The 22,028-nt window shown below is 36.1% G+C and overlaps 1 protein-coding gene across 1 annotated transcript in view; it reads right to left on the bottom strand.

The window, feature by feature from the left end:
• LOC128740329 (protein disks lost) overlaps window positions 1-22,028 on the bottom strand; it is a gene marked incomplete at its 5' end in the record, with an annotated part of 91,374 nt that overhangs the window by 44,586 nt on the left and 24,760 nt on the right. The window contains one exon of the mRNA XM_053835866.1: window positions 8,780-8,911. Within this exon, the coding sequence (XP_053691841.1) occupies window positions 8,780-8,911 (132 nt within the window). The remainder of the gene's footprint in view (window positions 1-8,779; window positions 8,912-22,028) is intronic.

Below are 22,028 nucleotides of genomic sequence, written 5' to 3'. Positions count from 1 at the left end.
GGCGAAAATTCGACAGCTTTAGCACTGAGGGTACTTTCATTCAGCCAGACATGTCTAAATCCAGATAGGAATATGTAGGTACGGTGTAGGTACGGTGCAGCAACACACCTACCACTGTACGTAGGTATGCGAGGATTTCCGCGTTGCTAGATGACGCTCATCCTGCACTACTTGCTGCCATTTTGCTTTCCCGCCGCTCTCGGGGTGATGAATTACAGTTTATTATGTCTTACTAGGGGTGTCTGAAGTTTTTCAAATTGAATGTTTCTAGCAGACAATACGTGCAAAATGTTTCGTATAAAAGGCGCGTTTATATACATCATTAATCATCATAACCATAACATTCAACGCAAGAAACTATTTGCATGAAATTTGTTTAACGGTACAATGCTCTCGATGAATGATTGATCATCTTTAAAACTGCCGTACATTTTGCAAACCCCAAAATTCCAGATTGTCTGATTTTCGTCGCGTCAGACGTCTGCTCTCGCACACACACCCACTCGAGCACACCAACGTGCATAAGAAAAGGACGTGCTGAGGGTAAATAATAATAATGCAATTTTCCCATCCCAGCATCCTCGGTTTCACCACGCGCAGTACCTAACGGCCCAGGCAACCGACACGGCACCGTTTCGACCAGAGCGAGATTAAATACAAATAAGCCACACAGACACAAACACATACTCACTACCACATCAATAAACTCCAGCAACCGGTGAGTTCCGTACAGACAAAGAAAATGACGATGACGGTTGCTGATGTTTTTTGCTGATGGTACTCAATAATTTGTTTTCCGGCATAAACGTGCTTTTCAGCAGTGGATCCGGTTACAACAAGTAACTGTAAAAATAAGTTATCCTAAAATGAACGCTCGTGAGTGCTACTCGACCGCACCGGAACCGAAAATGTCAACAATCGCAACCGAAAGAAATTTTTGCGCACATGGCAACAACTTCCACACAGTTGCGGAAAAAAAGTTTCGGATAACCGGAAACACAATTTACCAACACATGGTTGACTGTTTTCCTGTTCTTTACCAGCGGCGGCGAGAGCACGCTCCTGGCGCCGGAAACAAAGAGCACCCAGACTTAGCTACTCTCGCTCACCCGGGTTTTTCTCGCCAACCTTGAAAGAGGGAAAACTCTTTCATTGTACACGCTTGTTGCGCATAATCGAAATTCAATATTAATGTGGAAACTTTATCCTACAAGCGGCATCACCATCCTGCAGCCAAGCACCGCGCACTCTTCACGGAATTGGTTGTCGTTCTCATCTGCCTTTTGTTGCCAATTAGACGACGACGGAGGCAGGCAGGCAGGCCCAACGGAAGGCAGGCAGGAATCGACGGAGATCTGCGAGCGACGGCTCTTTGTGTACCGATTCCAGTTTTGCCGGGTTCTCACTCTTCTTTGTCGTCTGAGACTTGTTTTTTGTGCTTGTGTTTTTCTGATCTTCCGGGTGATAGTTTTGCACACACGCACGGTACAAGGCTAGAAAGGTAACGAAACTGAGGTGAGCGCATGGTCTTCTGTGCCGCTGGATGCATTATAAATCCGACGTCGATGTGTGCGTGCCCTACCCCGCCCCCTAACTAGGGCTGTCAGATTTGATGGTTTGATACGGCACTATTCCGCCCGCATCGTAGACGGTCCATCACTAGGGATTATAGTGCTAGGAGATGATTATATGGTCTACCGTAGCTTTGAGAATTGAGAAACATAAAAGTACAAAATATGGAACGATTAAAGGGTTTTGTTGCGATTTTGTCAGCTTTTAAATTTAGTGTCATTTTTTTATATTCGTGTGCAGTAGGCCTTATGAATCTTAAATATTATTAATTTCGAGTTTATGAATTCCATGAACTCTTTTTCCAAATTCATAAATCTCAAAATCAAGTTATTAATTTTTATTCTTACAACTTTTGACATGAAAATGCAGTAATAAGACTCTAATATGGTAAGAGATTCCAACATAAGCATCAATTGAATTTAGTTTTTTTTTCAATAAGAAATATAAACTTTTACAGTACGAGATTCTTCATTCAACAGATTCAACGCTTATACAATTTTGGCTTACTGATTATTCTTGTCGATTCGTGAGAGCAAACAATAAAAAAAGGAATCGAGGTCACTAGTTTTTCGATTAGCTTAAAGTAGGTTTGTTATACAATCGCCAATAAATCTTTCTATCTAATGAAATATCTAGACCTAGAACAACTTTATGTAAAATGTAACCGGGCTCTATTAGATCTCTTCTTAGCAGATCCTGGAAGACTACCAATGAAATCATGCAAAAAACTACAAGGTATACAGCCCTAAGGGTTGTACGAAAGGGTGACGTATGCCTATGTTAACATTATATTGTAACAACTGTTAATATTTGGCAGGGCAGTCTTCGGAGAAATTTATCAAGACTGAAGTTTGATGTTTTTCCGACGTTTCGACACTTTGTTGGTGTCTTTTTTAAGGGGTAATATCATTTAGTCGTTTGTTCTGTTTTTAGGAGTGCACATATTACGGTCATGGAGGGTTTCACCTTGAATTTGACCTTGTTTTTACATATATTTTCACCATTAAGCGTATGAAAGATGAAATTGGTGGACATTTTATCTTTCCATCGACATATTAACAGTTATATTTTGTTTAGTAGTATAGAAATTATAAGCATTTAAAATCTTTCATTCAAATGTTACACTTCTATTTTCATTTTCACAAAGTGCTACCCTACCCAGTATAGTAAACAAGGGACGTACTCCTACGTCAAAAGAAATAGTTTTCATTTCATAAATGTTAAGTGAAAACCGGATCAATAATTATACCTAATTCTCTATCGCTTGCCCATACTATTTCAAGTAGTACGCTAAGCAAATAGCGACGAATGCCTGTCATTTCCATACTATGACATTTTGCGTGACTGATCACCGGACATAAAAGAATATTTGCTTATTATAATGAAAGTGTTTGAGCTAGTTTTGACAGAAGACAATACGGAACGACGGCATTGGTTGAGATTCTGACATGACACTGCATACAGGTAAATGTAGAGAAAAATTGACAAAGGAGGGAGAGAGTGGCCCCTTTTGATGGGGGAGGTTCAAAAGGGGTTGCGTTTCTCCTGCATGCAGACCGATTGCAGTTTCACAAGTGGCTGGGACTCTGGGAGACAATAAAGCGGGAGTTATGGTGGGGGTACGAGGGAGGAGTTTTGTTTCTCTTCCGTTATAGACATTTTCAAAGAGCAAACAGATACATAAGTGGTTACGTAACAAAAGGGGGAACTGATTGGTAAGGAGGAGAGGCGACGAGGAACGTGAGTGTGAATGTATGTTCTGCCATAACTCCGTAACGGCTGCACGATTCTTCATCAAACTTGGCACACTTATTCTTTCACGTAAAAGAATTAGCGTAGGGTGATGACAAAAAGGGGGAGTTCCCTTACAAGGGGGGGGATCCAATTAAGTAAAAGGGGTCGCGCCTCTCTTGCACTTGGAACGATAACAGTTGTACAATAAACAACTAAACAAGTGGCTGAACGACAAGGGGAGATTTCTTAAACGGGGACGGAGGTTTAAAAATGTGAAAAAGGCTTTGCCATACTTTATAGGCATAACCGAAAAGAAAACAGATTTACAAGTGGCTTGAGGAAAACAGGAGGGGGAAGCTGATAAAGTGTAGATACATTCAAATGAAGAAAAAGGGTTTAGTGTTTTGCATTATGAGAATTTTCGTTACAATAACAGATGTACAAGTTACTGAGAGACAAAGAAGCTTTGAGTAAGATCGGGCAATCAGCTAGTATTATAGTAAAATTGTATCTCATGCTTATAAATGAAAATTAAACCGGCAAACGTGGACTTCAACGAAATTAGTAGTGGCCAGGCATGAAATAGATTTCAGTATGCTTGTTCATACTGACGTTGCCAAACAATTGGCATCCCCCTTCATTTTTTGCACGCGAAACCACCATATTTTACGTATTCAATCTGATAATACTCAAAATACGCATTGAAAAACATTTTTGTTAAATATTTCACTAGCTGCTTTTGAAAACCATATATTGAACTGAAGTAAACTGCATTTAGATTTTAGAAATCATAAGTTTAGATGTTCTTCTTAACCTGTTTGTCTTACCCACTGTTCCCCTCAAACTTTCTTACGTCAAATAAACTGTTTATGGCCTAAAGAGCTTAAAAATTAGTGTATGAAATGTTAACGCTTCTAACGCGAGACAAAAGCGGAAGTTTGAGCAAAGCAATGACCGAAAATTAGGAGGAAAAAAGTTTTTACGATTTTGACTCGTTCTAGCAAGGTAAGAAATAATGCATATAATATACAAAAATAAGATTAAACTTAATTTTCACGAATACACTTAAGATGAAAGCGCACAAACTATAAAATATAAAGTATAAAGTTCAGAATGTAGCATCGATATTAGACTCTAGGTCTACACAATCAATTAACGATAAGTTGAAAGTGTATTTTATATAATATATGTTGTAATTCATTTATGTTATGTGTAAAGTATAAAGTATAAAGTATAAAGTATAAAGTATAAAGTATAAAGTATAAAGTATAAAGTATAAAGTATAAAGTATAAAGTATAAAGTATAAAGTATAAAGTATAAAGTATAAAGTATAAAGTATAAAGTATAAAGTATAAAGTATAAAGTATAACGTATAAAGTATAAAGTATAAAGTACAAAGCATAAAGTATAAAGTATAAAGTATAAAGTATAAAGTATAAAGTATAAAGTATAAAGTATAAAGTATAAAGTATAAAGTATAAAGTATAAAGTATAAAGTATAAAGTATAAAGTATAAAGTATAAAGTATAAAGTATAAAGTATAAAGTATAAAGTATAAAGTATAAAGTATAAAATATAAAGTATAAAGTATAAAGTATAAAGTATAAAGTATAAAGTATAAAGTATAAAGTATAAAGTATAAAGTATAAAGTATAAAGTATAAAGTATAAAGTATAAAGTATAAAGTATAAAGTATAAAGTATAAAGTATAAAGTATAAAGTATAAAGTATAAAGTATAAAGTATAAAGTATAAAGTATAAAGTATAAAGTATAAAGTATAAAGTATAAAGTATAAAGTATAAAGTATAAAGTATAAAGTATAAAGTATAAAGTATAAAGTATAAAGTATAAAGTATAAAGTATAAAGTATAAAGTATAAAGTATAAAGTATAAAGTATAAAGTATAAAGTATAAAGTATAAAGTATAAAGTATAAAGTATAAAGTATAAAGTATAAAGTATAAAGTATAAAGTATAAAGTATAAAGTATAAAGTATAAAGTATAAAGTATAAAGTATTAAGTATTAAGTATAAAGTATAAAGTATAAAGTATAAAGTATAAAGTATCTATACCTATAAAGAAGGATTTCTGTCTGTCTGTCTGTCTGTCTGTCCGTATGTTCCTTATAGAATCGAAAACTACTGAACCAATCGGCATGAAAATATGCATGTAGAGGTTTTTTGGGGCCAGGAAAGGTTTTAGTGATGGTTGGAAACCCCTCCCCCCACTAAGAGGGGGGGCTCCCATTCAAATGAAACACAAATTTCTGCATAACTCGACAACTAATCAAGCAAATAGAACAAAATTTGGCATGTGGGTGTTTTCGGTGACAAGAATTTATTCTATGGTAAATTGAGACCCCTCTCCTCTTTATAAGAGGAATTATAACTCCTCTCCTCTTTAAAAGGGGGGGCTTCCATACAAATTTCCTCATAACTCGAGAACTAATCAAGCAAATGGAACCAAATTTGACATGTGGGAGTTTTAGATGGCAGAAATTTTTTCTATGGTGAATTACGACCCCTTCCCCTTTTAAGAGGGGAGCTCGCATACAAATGAAATTCAAATTTCCTTATAACTTGAGAACTAATGAAGAAAATGGAACCAAATTTGGCATGTGGGAGATTTTGGAGTCTTGAATTTATTTTACGATAGTTAGAGACCTCTCACCCCTGTGGTAGGGGGATATGGACTCTCATACAAATAAAACAGAAATTTTTGCGAAACTCAAAAACTAATCGAACTCGAGAAATTCGAGACTCTTCCATAAAACATTAGTCAATACAAGACCACAAAAACTATCTATAGTAACACTAGATCATTCAGGACGAGACGGTCGCGAGTGTTGCCGGTGACCCGCAGTCGGAAGCGCCGCCCACTGGGGGGCTTGCAAAACTCAAGATTGTGACAAAGATCATTCGAGATTCATGATTTATGTAAAACACAGGTTAATTTGTGGCAATACGAAGTTTGTCAGGTCAGCTAGTAAAGTATAAAGTATAAAGTATAAAGTATAAAGTATAAAGTATAAAGTATAAAGTATAAAGTATAAAGTATAAAGTATAAAGTATAAAGTATAAAGTATAAAGTATAAAGTATAAAGTATAAAGTATAAAGTATAAAGTATAAAGTATAAAGTATAAAGTATAAAGTATAAAGTATAAAGTATAAAGTATAAAGTATAAAGTATAAAGTATAAAGTATAAAGTATAAAGTATAAAGTATAAAGTATAAAGTATAAAGTATAAAGTATAAAGTATAAAGTATAAAGTATAAAGTATAAAGTATAAAGTATAAAGTATAAAGTATAAAGTATAAAGTATAAAGTATAAAGTATAAAGTATAAAGTATAAAGTATAAAGTATAAAGTATTAAGCATACAGTATTACAGTAATGTTCCGATTTTGTCAACCCAATGTTGAATTTTGGGCTGACAAAATGGGGATTCTGACAAAATCGGAAATTTTTTTTCGAAATCATTTTCAAAATTCATGACTTAAGACCTTGAAATATCGAAGACTTCTACTAAAAAATAAATTTCAACCCTCAATTGATCAATCGAAAGTTCAACGCAATCTAATCAACCAGGTACAGTACACTGGTCCAGAACCTTTCTTGGGGCGCATTAGAGTTTTTGGAACCTTTGAAAGAGTTACTTATAATTGTAAGTTCTATCATCTAGCGGAAGTCAAATTTTGATTAATCCCCCTAAAAGTACAATAAAAAATTTATTTTAAACTGCTGAACGTTTGGTAAAAATTTTGGTGATGCCAAGCGTTACTAAAGACCCGATAACGTTGATATCCATCTCCGAAATTTTTACCGAACGTCCAAAAGTTCTAATTTCGTCAAAAAATTTTGGTGTTCGGTAAATTTTTAAGTGTGTAAAACGATATTTGTTGTATATTCGACGTTTCGGCCGTTAAATATACAACAAATATCGTTTTGAAATCAAATCAAGTAAAACGAAAAAAGTAAAACTAATGGTAAAAAATAAAAAGAAAGTAAGTAAAGTGTAAAAATGTAAAAAGTAAAAAAGTAAAAAGTAAAAAGTAATAAGTAAATCGAAAAAGTAAAATGTAAAAAGTAGAAAAAAAAGTAAAAAGTAAAACGTAAAACGTAAAAAGTAAAATGTGATAAGTAAAAAGGAAGAAGGAAAAAGTAAAAAGTAGAGGGTAAATAGTGAAGAGTTAAAGGTAAAAAGTAAAAATCAAAAAGTAAGGCCATTGCACAAATTATTTTTAAAGGTTGTGTCACCCACCTCCCCCCCCCCCCATGGAAATTTGCTTGAAAAATCGGGGGGCAAAGAAATAATTTGTAGGATATGAGTTGCTTTTTTTTTATAAAATCGATTGTCTGTGGGCTCTACAGCTTGAAATACTCCAAAAATGCGTGTACGAGTAGAGTTAACGCTTCTAGCACGGAACAGAAATGGAAATTCGACGAGACAGAAATGGAAATTCGAACAATGAGATTTCCGAATATCGGCCAAAAAAAATTCTTTCGTTTTTGATTATTTGTCGTAGATTTTTGCATGGAAAATGATAGCGTATATATTAAAAGTAAGAATAGATTTGGTTTTCACTTTAAACATTAAGTAAAAATGCTTAAAACCCATATTTTTTTGCTCGATTAAAAAAATCTCTTTGTTTTTTTTTTGTCGCAACCCCCTTTAGTGGTCCAACACCGGAAGTACAAAAAGTTTATAAAATATTTGTAATGGTCTAATATGTAAAAAGTAAAAAGAATAGAGTAAAAAGTAAAAATTAAAAGGAAGAAGTAAAAAATAAAAAGATAAAAGTAGAAAGCGAAAATTAAATGGTAAAAAGAAAAAAGTGAAAAGTGAAAATTAAAAAGTTAAAATTTAAAAGTTAAAAGTAAAAGGTAAAAGTTAAAAAGTAAGAAGTAGAAAACGTAAAGTGAAAAGTCAAACATAATAAATAACAAGAAAAAGTAAAAATACTCTGTCTCCAAATGTTGAACAGTTTGTTACCGTTTGTTATTTATATAATGTTTGTTAAATATGGTCGAAGTTAAATTTTTCAAATGCCTGAGCCCTGTTTATGATTGTAAAAAGCAACAACCGAAAGTAAAATGTTAAAAGTGAAATTAAAACTATGAAAGTATTAGGTACTAATGAATCATGAACGCAACTTTAGCCACCTACAAAAATAACAATGTAACGTTAGCATGTAATTTGCTGGGCCAATAGCAACACAAATTTCACCATTTCTTATAATACGTCTGAAGTGAATGCAATGTTTAAAGGTTTAAAGTAAGTATGGAATATGGAGCATTCGTTCCAGTCTCATTCTTAAATTCATGTTTATATTTGTTATCCTAAATTGTTGCCGATAAACCTATAAAGTTAACGTTCTGTAGAAGATGCACTGGGTCACGAATAAATAATTAGATTCCAATATAAAATAATCCTTATTACTTTGGTCGGCTATATAGACAAAGAAACTTACCGCATTACGGAGCTCTATTTGGCGATTTTCCACTGTACTGTTCCTGTAGCTATCGCAGTTGAATGGCCTTGAGATGATATATCCGATAAATTTCGCCAGGACACGCATTGTTGTCGTCGATTCTGGCCGGACCTGTTGTTTAAAAGACCACGAAAGGAGAGAGAGAAGAAAAAAAAATTGAAATGAAATAAATTCAGCTCAAGAGTAAGGATTGCGTGAAACGGTGCCATAAAATATCTGTTGGCAGTCGGCCGCGTACGTCTCCGGGCAGCATGCAACAGAAAGTGCTACGGTGATCCGCACGGAAGGAGATTGGGGACGAATACACGAAGGTAGCAGTCCTATACAATACAAATATACTAGCCGGAAATGGAGCCTAGCAGAAATAACAACAGCACGCCTCCCCACTCCCCCAAAAGCTTTATAGTAGTGCTGCATCGTCCGCACCGGAGGACATAAAACTAAATTGAAAACAAAATTCGGCACGGTCTTCTTTGTTCCGAGAAGAGTCCCGGAGTCAGAGGCTGAACAACCAGGGAAATAGAATCGATTATTATTAACTCGAAGCCTTGTTCGTTTCAGCACGGCTGGAGTTGTTTTCAGCCAGAATCTTTTACCTGACAATCCGCTTCCGTTCGTCTCGCATTTTCGATGGTTGCTGTATTAGACATTCTCACAAATGGTGTATTTCCCATTCTGGTGATGTGTTAGTTAGGGCACGTTTCAGGCAGGACTCGGTACGGTAGTGGGTGGAAAAATTGAGTGGCTGTGGCAAACAAAATTGTCGGACTAATACGTGGATCTGTCCGTATCGCTACCGACGGACCGACCGACCCGACGGACGCCTGGAGGTGTGTGCGTGTGTGTATGTGTGTGTGTGTGGGTTCTCCCTGCTGTCGGGCCCCTGCTTTTGCAACAAGTGAGCTACGGCGGCGGGTGAAATGGTCTATTTAGCATAACATTGCTCTCTGCATTGATAGGAATCACAGCCGTACTGTGATGTGAACTTCTTTGTTTTGAGATTATGCGATGTGGATGTGATGGGAAGTTGTTGTTTTTATTTCGATTTGAAGTCTCTACTTAGATTCTAGAAGAATAAACGCATTTAATTTTGAAATCAGGTTATTCGAACAGGTTTTTTTCTGCTCGATATAACATGACAAACATTAACCTGAAAATTAGATTTAATCTAATCAAATAGTCATCTTACGACATAAACTAAATAAATTATTTTAAAAAACTACCCATTAACGTATTATGTCCTATTTTAATGATACTTAAGGTTATGCTTGCCTTCGCTCTTCACCCATGTATGTGAATAGTTGTTCTCGAAACGTTTACATCTATTGTTCGCAGCTATCACTTTGTTTTGTCATACTGCCATATGTATAATTTTGCTAATTTGTAGAGTTTCTTTAAATAATACGAACAATAGTTGAGCAAACTATGCCACAGTCAGTAACAGCAAACGATCTCAAGCACCGATTCTTTCCTTATACATATTTACAAATGGATTTGATAGCTGGTCCAGCAGCAGTGGCTATTCAGCACGTTTGGCGCATCCAGTTGGTGACATTTCAAGTGCTTGGTAAACGGTAATGTCGAGATGCTATTCGTGGCATTTTATATAAAAATCCAATCAAGCCTTGCCGGGGTGCTGTATTTGATTACCGCAAGAAAAACCAAACACTAGCAGACCTTTATCGTCATTGGCAATCAACGGCAATGATTTGTGGTATTATCCAAAGAATTAAATACTGAATTTTGCGCTGAATAACTAAATCTCAACATTGCTTTCATCTTTGTTTATGAACTTTATATTTATTGACAAATTATTTTCAATATGTTTAAATATTCTATTAAGCAAATGAGTGAAAAAAGAACATTTATAATAGCAATCAGGTTACTTGGTATTCATAGAATGCAACAATAAGTTCTAAATGCCTGTATATATGCACAAATCAAATTTAAACATATAAAATTCAATGTAGGTATGCCTATTCAAATATTCGTACATCCCGCCACTACTGTCTTATTGTAAATCTGCATTTACTTAAGTAGCTTATTACTTGAAATCTCTCATCGTTACCTTAAGACAAGTTCTAACACAGATGGTAAAACTATTATGACTAAGACTGTGTTTTCTTTTATCCTTTGTCATCTACTGTTTAAACTTTTTGACTGAGTTTTAGGTTTTCAGCAGGCGTCAGAATTACTTTCCGAATTTCTTTTCGAACCCACTTCTTATCATGTTCGTCATTATCCGAGATGGGTCTTCGTAACTGACCGATTGTGAACAATTTCCGTGGCAGACAATCATTATGAGCAGCTTTTCTTCGAACTTCGATCGATATAATCCCTCTTGTCCGAAACGATTGCGCTCCGACCAACTGTAAACTGTTAATAGAAGTCCCAAGGGTACCACATTTAGGCCCGGTCTCATCGGTCCACCTCGGAAAAGCGATCCCCATAAACTAAGGAGGTAAATCGATTGTAATACACAGGCATAAAAAAGGTAAACTTTCGATGGGACAGCTAGCGGTCGGATTTCTAGCGCCGTCCTGTTGGTGAAAATTGAATTATTCTTAGCTCTCGAGCTAAGGCATGTAATTGGTTTGCGAAAAACCAGTCTAACGTTTATTGTATTATAATGTCGTAAAGTCCTGCGGGTAATTCAGGACAAATATATGTTTTTGCTGGAGCATCAAATTTATTTTCGAGCTGTGCATTTAAGCTGTTGCCGCTGTTTATTTGCGGTTTCGGTGTAAACGGTTCAGTCACTGAAGTGAAAAGTGGGATGACAAGCCACATCAAACTCCCGACATTTTGTTGATATCGAAGGCATCACGATAAATATGCTGCCCGCAGCTCCGGCCAGGTCGAACTTTTTACTTCTAGCTTGGGCGCAAAGGCTGTTGAAAAGGACTTTAACAACGGCCATAAAGGAGGTGAAATTTAATCCCATCTTGTGTAACCAAACGGGTATAAAAGGAAAACGATACAATTGAGTGCTAAGAACACAATATTACCATAAACCATATATGATTGTGACAAATGATCAATAAAGCCAGAATAGACACATATGTGTTTCGGCAGTACGGAAAAGAGGTTGACTCCCCTGAAGGTAAATTGCTAAGTACAAAGGTGATGAATGGAAACTGAAAGGTGTGTCGTCTTATTTTCACTCCGGGCTGTACATACGCAACCATTATAATGATTACCTTTGTTTGGAAGTATCAAGTTGTCAGGCAAGGAATTAGTAACCGAAGGCGTAATTTAATGAGTTTGGTATGTGTGTCGAAATTGCTATGTAGGCTCTTGTTTACAGGATCAGTGTCAGTTTGTGACGATTTTCGATGTCATCAATACAAAGCTTACATGAACCCATTATTATATTTAGTTTGCGAACAGCAATTTAAAGCATGAAAAGTTTCTGTTGTCAAACTTCGATGAAAAATAATTGGTAGAAATTGACATATAGGAGGCACACTTGTTTTTTGCAATAAATTATTAGCTATTTCTAACCGACTGTCAATTGTACGATATAACAAAGTATAAAAAACTGATAAGTTAAACAACCTGCCAATTCAACAAGGCATATCTCGTGAATCGTTAACTGGAAATAGTATTTTCGGTTAACTAGTAAAGATTGTTTTCAATAAATTTACAAATCTATTCCATTTATTCAAGGTTCGCGAGAAATGCGATATCAATGCTTTGCTACAGCTATAATATATGCTGCTGCGGTAACAATATGTCATTGAAAACAAAACGCCGGGTAAAATTTGTGTGAAAGAACAAATTGAAAGTGAGAAAAGAAAATTGGATATCGGACTCCCTGTTGATAAACTGACCGGTGCGCGGTGGTGTAATTGGAAATGCACTCGACGCGAGATTGAGAGTTGTGGGTTCTAATCCCACTTGGACAGTCAATTATTTTTCACAGTTGGCAAATCATTTTTCCTTACTTTGCATCAGCAGTTTTCTCACTTATATGGCAGCCAAATTTCATTTTTGTCTATTTCTCGGCGCTAGCAGTTCCACCTTTCAAATTCGAAAAGTATTTTTCAATCTGCCTTAGCTGCGAGGTATTAGTAGGAGTCCATGCCTTGGAAACCACGGCCATTGTCGTTGTACCACAATTTGACCAAATTTGGATAGTGACAGCTATCCTAGTCGGATCAGAAAAGATAGTCAATCTTAAACTGCTCCTAAAAAGGCCCCATTATTTTCTGAAGGTACTCCCTCTGATAAAAATACGTGATCATGATTCCAGCAGTTACGAATGTATCAGTTTTCAATTGGCAACTGCAGATTGGTTATCAATGAGGAACTTTTTCAGAAACTTTGACATAATTTTTACTTTGCAGTGCTGATCAAACGAGGTAAAAAGTTGTTGCCCAGGTATTTACCCGCAACAGCCAAGCAGTACGTATTGTCAGCAATCTTTTATAATATTTCTTTCTCTTCAGATTTTCTGCGCCTTACGACCCGGAACGGTATAATGCGTACCGCCGGTGTTTCGCGTACCTATAGGAACGAATATCGAGTAACTCTTAACCCTACTACGATACGAGCAACCTTAATGAAAATTGGATGTCCCCCAACGCCGCCGGTATATGCAGGCCCTTGCGACTTACAAGGTAGTACGTGTGAACGCTGTTCGTCTGCCAGCGTGTTAGCCACGATTCTCAGCGCGGGGTTGCGGGAGGTCTCGTCGTCCTGCCAGTAAACACAAAGTTAGATTAAGCTTGTCTGTCGGTGGTTTCTGCAGTAGGTTAAGGAAGAGGCACAAGTTGTGACTAAAAACAGCCCAACCCATGTCGCTACATTAATAAGGGGGGTTGTGCAGTCTCCTTTTGTCCAGCGCCTCTGTGGTTCATAAGTACACGGGTACCAGCGAGTCACATGCCCTGGCGGGTGTTGTGGGTTCGAATCCGGTTATAATCTCAGATTATAGCTTGGTTCGACCCATGCACCTTCCAGCATTGGACAAAAGGTAGGAGTCACAACGACAACTTGTTAAGCGTAACTACCTGTTATCCCCCCCTTCCTCTCCACTCTTTCCCCTCCTTTTCCAAAAAATCCTTCTTGATTACTTTCCCTTATCGTCCCTTCATCAATTATAGAACCATCGTTTTAAAAAAATATTAATATATGCCTGACGGCATTTCAAGGTCATGACTAAAATCACGAAGGCTGTTAGGTTTCTTCTTTTTTGTCTTTTCAGGTCCCGTTTGCCTGTCTTTAGTGTCAAAATTTTTGGATTCGAAATCAGACTTGAAGTAGAACTTGAAAACATTTAAAGTTTGACATAAATTCTTGTAATTGCACTTGAATTTGGACTTAAAATCAAGATTAAATTTAGATTTGGCAATGTGGATCATGATATAATGGGGATATGAATAAAGCCATGGATATAAACGTCCTTAAGAACTTGACCCTTCTTTATTGACAGACTTCGCAGCCAATTACGGGGCTAGTGCAACGTTCCCAATAACTGTATCTAGCAAGCACCGCCTAACCGAGATTCGAAGAAACGACGACTGGTCTTTAGACCAGCATCGTACCTCGAAGCTAACTGGGCGGTTCTAATTAGAATTGAAATTGGACGTAAATTGGATTTAAATTGGACTCGCGATACGACTTGAAACTAAAATTCAAACATAACTAGAAATTAGACTTGAAATCAGCGTTTAAATTTGACTTCAAATTGAAATTGAATTAGACTTCAAATTGAACTTGAATTAGTCTTGAAGACGAAGTTTTACTTGAAATTATGATCGACATATTTCGCCTCTCTTGCACGTTTTATCTCTTTTCTGTCTCTCTTTTCCACTTTTTGTTCTGTGTTTTCTTCTTTTCTGTACCGGTATCTAGGCTTTTGATTTCACTTTCGTCCTTTACTCTCGTGTTTCTTTTTTCCTGTTACATATTTCATTGTACCGTTTTTTTTTTCGTTTCGTCCTATTTCATCTTATTTTCTATCCTGCTTTTTTCCTCTTGGTTTTCACCCGATTTGCCCAATTTTCTTTCGCGTTTTACGTCTTTTCAATTCCTTTTTTTCATTTTTCGTTTCCAGTTTCCGTCTTTTTCTAACTTTTCTTCTTCTCGTGTTTCGTTTTAATCTGTTGCGTTTTTTCGCTTTTAGATGTCTAGTTTTATTTTCTTCTCTGTCACGTTTAATCGTCTTTTATCGTCTTTTTCTCTACAGTTTCACCTCTTTGTTTGGTCCGTTTTTCCTGTTTTTCTTTTCTTCTTTTTCTGTTTCATTTTACATTCCATTCCCATTACTCTTTCTAATTTTGTATCATCTTTCACCTTTTATATTGACCATTTTGACTTCGTTTGCCCGTTTTCCTTCTCTTGACTCAGTTTCCTTCTTTTTTTCTCTCGTTTTTTCTGTTTTCCGGCCGTTTTCTTTCTTTAACTTTTTTTTTATTTTTTGTTCCGTTTCTCGTTCATTTTCAGGCGTATTTTTCCTCTTTTCCAAATCTTTTCACTTTTTGTCCCGCTAACTTCTATTCTATTTTTCGTTTTCGTCTGTTCCGATATTCCTCTTATTATGCCTGAATTTTCCTCCTTTTCTATCACGTTCTGTTTTTCGTTTCATCCTGTTTGTCTTCCGTTCACATTTTTCGCTCTGCATTTGCCCCCTTTCTATTCTCGTTTCTCAATTCATCTGCTCCTATATTTTCTCTTTTTCTTTTCCTTCTTTCTATCCCGTTTTATCCTATTTTTGACTCGTTTTTCTCCTTTTCTGTCTGTTTTGTCCTCATTTTATTTCTCGTTTTTCCGTCTCAACTCTGATTTTTCCTCTTCCGTTTTCCCTTCTTTTTCTTTTAAGTATCTTCTTTCTTGCCTCGTTTCGTAATTTTCCTCCTGCTTTTTTCTTTTCCATTTTTTTCTCTTTTCAGGTCCTGTCTTTCCTCCCTTTAACCGCCCAGTTAGCTTCGAGGTACAATGCTGATCTAACAAGCTAGTCGCGGTATGCTCAAATCTCGGCTGGGCAGTGCTACTAGAGTCAGTAGGATCGTTGCACTACCCCCGTGATTGTGTTGTACTCTAATAACCAGCTGCGAAGTCTGTCGATAAAGAAGAGTCAAGTAATAAAGACGATTATAACCCAACCTTTTTACCTTTGTTATACAATATAACAAAGGTTTAGGAATTGGTCGAAAAACACGAAGTCGATCTGAGGCCCGGAGGGCCGTGTCACATATACCAATCGATCAGGTTCGACGAATGAGCAATGTCTGTGTGTGTGTGTGTGTGTGTGTGTGTATGTGTGTATGTGAGTGCGCTTCAATTTTCAATCGCCTATTTCTCGGAGATGGCTGAACCGATTCGTCTGCTATAACTTTTATTTTAAAGGTATTTTTATCTAGTATATCACTATTAAATGGTTTCGTGGTCTGACTTTTAGTTTAAAAGTTATAAGCAAAAATGTGAAAATTACGTGACACGATTTTCTCCGGAACCACATAACCGATTTCATCGATCTTAGTACCAAATAAAAGCTCTTACTATTGCTAAACTTCACGCCAATTTTTATTGAAAACAAACAAGTGGTTTAAAAGTTATGCTTAAAAAACCAGTTTTGACAAGGTTCAAATGATCGCCTGTTTCTCAGAGATGGCCAAACCGATTTATGCGCTATTAGTTTCATTTGACAGGTAATATAGCCGGATAGATCACTATTGAATGGTTTTTTGATTGGATGGTTAATTTGAAAGTTATGAGTAATTCAATACACCACACCAAAATTAACTATAATTTATAATGATTTTAACCAAGATAATTTACCTAATTTCAATTATTTTAATATCAAACGAGAGGTTTTCACACTACGAATATATATGCAAAATTTCATAAGAATTGATTTTACCGGTCAAAAGATATTAACCCTCGAACACTCGCGCCAACTTTTATAACACAGTTACTCGCAGGCTTCATTCTCGGTTTTTGGCTCAGTAGATGCTCATTTGACTACAGCGCCTCAACTAAACAGAATTCGAAAAAGTAGTGTAAAGGGAAATTGTAGAGCTAATTACTATTTACATTATTGTTGAAGAAAGTATAGTTCTATCTTTCGTATTTACGGCACTATGGGGCTGCTACTCCGTTGGTAGCAAAAAGAGCGCTCATTTGGCTACCAACGGGGTAGCAGCCCCATAGCGCCGTAAGTACGAAAGATAGCACTAAACTTTCTTCAACAATAATGTAGATAATAATTAGCTCTACAATTGCTCTTTACACTACTTTTTCGAATTCTGTTTAGTTGAGGCGCTGTAGTCAAATGAGCATCTACTGAGCAAAAAACCGAGAATGAAGCCTGGTTACTCGCGCGCACAATAGCCCAAAACCAAAGAAAACGTGCGCACTAGAGTTTTGACTAGGAAAACTTGGTTTTAGGTTTATCGAACCTTTGGAAGAGTTTCTTGAAATTGAAAGCTCTATCGTCTGGTAGAATTTGATTTTTGATTAATCCCCCTGAAAGTGAAATAAAAAAATTATTTTCCTTCAGTTTCAATATAACACATTGATGTGTTCTGCAAAGTTTTAGAGCATATTATTACAAGAAATTTTGATGAAGACAGTAACCTTCTATCTCTTCAACGAAGAGATCTTATTTATTGTATATGAATTTGAAAAATCAGTTTTTCTATTTTAGCTCTTTTTGTAATTGTTGTATGACTTTTTCATGTATTACAAAGTTGTATAAATTATAAAAATACACAACTTTGCTGAACATAGTATACCTCTATGTTTCCTTGTTTACGAACTGTAGAACTTTGATTATAAAAAATACCCTGATTTTGACCCCGAATCACTCGACTACCAACAGACGGATACATTTTAAACATTTTACATTTGCTGGTAGTTTTGCTGCACACAGACACCATTTTTCCATATGAAGAAACGAAAGAAAATTCCAGTCGGGGCCAACTGCGGTACACCTCACATGCTACTTGCTTCGTTTCTGTGATGTCGGTTTATGCTAATCTATTTTCCTAACAATTTAAAGTAATAATGCATTGAATAATTCTGACATTTTGCTCATAACAAGTTTATTGAAGAATATACGTTAGTATATACGTAATATACGATTTGTAACTATATAACAATATGGCATTCAAAAACCTACATATGGTGTACAAAATACAACAACGTGAGTAACCGAAGGTTCATAAAAATTGATGAAATTTATTCAAGAAAACTTTATTGTTGTGAATCAAATAGAATGGCGTTACAGGAAATTATGCATAGTTCAAAAACCTATTAACTAGACCTTTACTACGCAATGTGTATGTTAAAGAATACTATTTCATCTTACAATTTACTTTTACTTGCACTTACCCTCATTAGTAACAACTTACTCAGCAATTTCATGAGAAAAGAAACTATCAAAATTTATAAGTGCTTCTATTTGTTTCAAATTTTGTAAACTTATTCAATTTCCAAAAATTTCATGTAAACCAAACGTGTCGATTTCTATCTCAAATTGCAAGTAAGACGGTATAACAAAGGTTCCCTTCACCACTAGGTGGATTAAATCAGGTTTTTCCCCTCCATTTGAGTCAGAACTTTCGAATTTGAAATCGTACCTAAAATTGTACTTTAAGTTGGACTTAAAATCGAAGTTGAAATTAGACTTGGCAATGGTTATGAAATTATACTAAAATTGAACTTAAAACTAGAGTTATAAAATTGGACTTGAAATCAGTGCTGAAATTGGGCATAAAATTAGTATTGAATTTGGACTTCAGAATTCCTTAAATTAGGCTTGAAACAAAACTTGAACTTTAATGTATAATTGAAATGGAAATTGGAGCTATTTTGGTACAATTAATTTAGGTCATTACAAATATTTTAAAAAGTTTTTGTCCGGTGTTGGGCCACTGAAGGGGGGGGGGGGGGGGTTGGCGAAAAAAAACAAAGAGAATTTTTTAATCGAGCAAAAAAAATATGGATTTTAGGCATTTTTATTTTAAGTTTAAACGTGAAAACCAAATCTATGCTTGCTTTTAATATATACGTTGTTAATTTCCATGCAAAATTCTACGAAAAAAGACAAAAACGAAAGATATTTTTTCTGGCCGATTTTCGGAAATTCCGCTGTTTGAATTTTCATTTCTATTTAATGCTAGAAGTGTTAACTCAACTCGTACACTCATTTTTCAAGTTTTTCAGGTTGTAGAGCCCACAGACAACAGATTTTATAAAAAAAAAATTAACTCATATCCTACAAATTATTTTTTTACCCCCCAATTTTTCAAGCCAATTTCCAAGGGGAGGGGGGTGACAAAAACTTTCAAAATGATTTGCAATGGCCTTACTAGTAGATTAAATTAGAAACTGCGGACCGCTGAATTACAGAAATTTTGTTTTAGATTAAATTTTAAAGGAAAGGTGGGGTACGTGGCCCAGTTTGTCCAAGCCTGGACCCGTTAGTGAATGTAGTAACATATAATACATATGCAAAACCATGAAAAATATTGAAAAAAAGTAAAAGAAAAAATCTTCAGAACTCTGCGAATAACATGCGGGTGTATACTTTCTAGTTTCTTAAATAAAATGCAAAAGGCATTCAACAAATTTTGAGCCTGTATAATTGTGACAATAGTAATAGTTATTAATGCCATAATTAAATTTATAATTAAATATAATTTTATGATTGGTTATTGTTGATTTGAGATAATCGCTGCCACCACAATGTTTGTTCGATTTAATCGACGTTTTTCGGCGATATAATTATAAGACATTTCTAATACCAGTTAGTCCAGACGTTTCGAGCTACTGCTGGTCTTCGCTCATCATCTGCGGACAACTTTTTTCGTCCATTAGGTTTTACATGGTAAAAGATAAACCAAGTAGAACCTAATGGACGCAAAAAGTTGTCCGCAGATGATGAGCGAAGATCAGCAGTAGCTGGAAACGTCGGGACTTACTGGTATTTAAAATTTCATATAATTATCTCGCCGAAAAACGGCGATAAAATCGAACAAAGATTATAACCATTGCAATAGGGTTCGTTAGTAAAGTAGCTCTGTGCATTTTAGTCGCCCAGCCTGTCAAAATTCAAAGCAAATTATAATACTGTAAGACTAACTAGGGTGAAACCAAGCTTGAACCACGCATAACTTCCATTTAATGACTCCAATGGCATAATTTGACAAATGCGTTTTCATTTACCAATCAACCGCTTTCATCGCTCCCTTTTCCCTAAACAGTAAATGACTTCCGCGTTGATCGAAAAGTAAATCATAATTTCGATTCGTATGTGCTCGAAGTTTGTGACTATCAGAATAAAGCGGTGAAAGCAGAACCTTCCGATATGCCCGAAATTGTCGTATCAACAATCAACCAAAACAAACTGCTCGCGGGACTACATTATTTATCGTGACACAGCCGAAGACGAGAGGGCGGCTTGTTCTTCTGAATGGCCTATAACATTCGATAACGATAACGATATGCGGGAAAAACTTGATACGGGACATTTTATGTGTCACATGAATTTGTCGGTCGTTGAACACACTTGGGGCCGCCGGTGGTGCTGCAACCAGGCGCATTCATGAAATTGAAGTGGATGGAGATGGAAATGACACACTATCATGAACTTTGTCGATCGGTTTTATGCACAGTTGGACAACGTCTCTCTTATCTTTCCAGCGATGCCCGCCCGAGTGGGTTGCGTGCAGCTGTAGCACCATCGCAGCACCGGCAGCCAGCAATGGTAGGTCTGCATCAGAATTGCCATGCTTCGACCCAATCGATGTGGTAATGACACGGTTGGGATGCGGAGGTGGCATGTACAAACCGCATGTAGACATACTAATCACAGCAGTGGCACTGGTGCTGTCTTCAATAGGTACAAATACTCTCTTCTGCTGGTGACAGTCGATGGTTTTTTCCACTCTGTTTTTTCTTCTTCTCAGTTCACAGTCTTTTGTGACCGGGTTCGCCTAGTTGCCGGGCCTGGAAAAACCTTCAGTAGTGAACCTCTGTGCCGTAGTCAGCCAGTTTGCACACGCACGCAGGAGAGATGAAACCGCAAGGAAACGAACGGGTTTCTAGCACATGTGCGGAAACTTCCTGCGTCACTTGTGAAATGGGGCAAACGAGAAAAAGGAAAAAAAAGGAAAAACTAACCTCGCTGAGTAATACCGGTTTGTAGGAAAATATGTCGATAAGGCATCTATTTCCAGCGTTAGACAACTTTACTGTCTAATCATTTTCTGGAAAAAATGTGTCAAGTGATTGTGTGCTTTCACTTTGATGACTCAGATAGAACGATTTAATATGATGTTTATGTTTTAACTAATTTAAAAGTTTTGGATGATTGCGTCAGCTTATGATTGCTAATTTAAGCACTACTCCATTAAGCCGTAAATTGTTTAAATGGAGGCGCGCGGTTTCTTATTGTTTGCACAAAGCACCGCCACCCACAGAATTGAATGTGAATAGAATAGCTTGCTAAGCTTTCATTTATTTATCAGTTTCCGGATGGATTGAAGCTCACTCAACAGTATCTCTTGCGTGACAGATTCAATCCTCTGGCACAAAGTACATATCCGCGTTAGCTCTCGGAGCGAAAACCGTTATTTCCGGTGGAATAAACAATTGTGGTCGACGGATCCATTCGAGGCTGCGTGCGTGTGTATGTGTTTCTAGGTCTAGCGGATGATGGTTTCGAATATAGTAAGTACCTACCAACCGATACGAAACACAGAGAACCAGACTAACAAAGCAAACAAAGCGCAATTGCTTACGTCTATTTAATTAAAATCTAGCTAATCCAGTGCTACGCCGCCGCTGACTGGTGGGTGGTTGGTTCGTGGGAATATTATCTGCGAGCGCACAATGAGGTGTTGCTTGCATACTGGCGTGGCTCTTGGAAAATTATAAAATGTACAAAGTATTTTTGTGTATATATCTAAAGTAAAACCTTATTGTAACGTAATAATTCACTTATGAGTATGAGCTGTTTAAACAAACTGTTCATTTAGTTAATTGATCGAATCGACGAAACAAACTTTATTTAATATGCATGTAATAGAGGATATAATCTGTTTACCTTGTTATGCAAATAAATAAGGTGCACTCTGTCAAGATGCAATTCAAGGCAGTGGCAGGGACGAGACGATGATCCCAGGAAATTTCACAAGAAAATGAACAGTTTTATTCCCTTTTGCACTTATACCCAAGATCCTAAATTTTGAATTTGGAAATATACGGTTTCGAAAAC

The sequence above is a fragment of the Sabethes cyaneus genome, chromosome 3 (assembly GCF_943734655.1).
Source record: "Sabethes cyaneus chromosome 3, idSabCyanKW18_F2, whole genome shotgun sequence".
Classification (NCBI taxonomy): domain Eukaryota; kingdom Metazoa; phylum Arthropoda; class Insecta; order Diptera; family Culicidae; genus Sabethes; species Sabethes cyaneus.
Note: the sequence above shows the minus strand (reverse complement) of the source record. Positions and strands in the feature narration are given on the sequence as shown.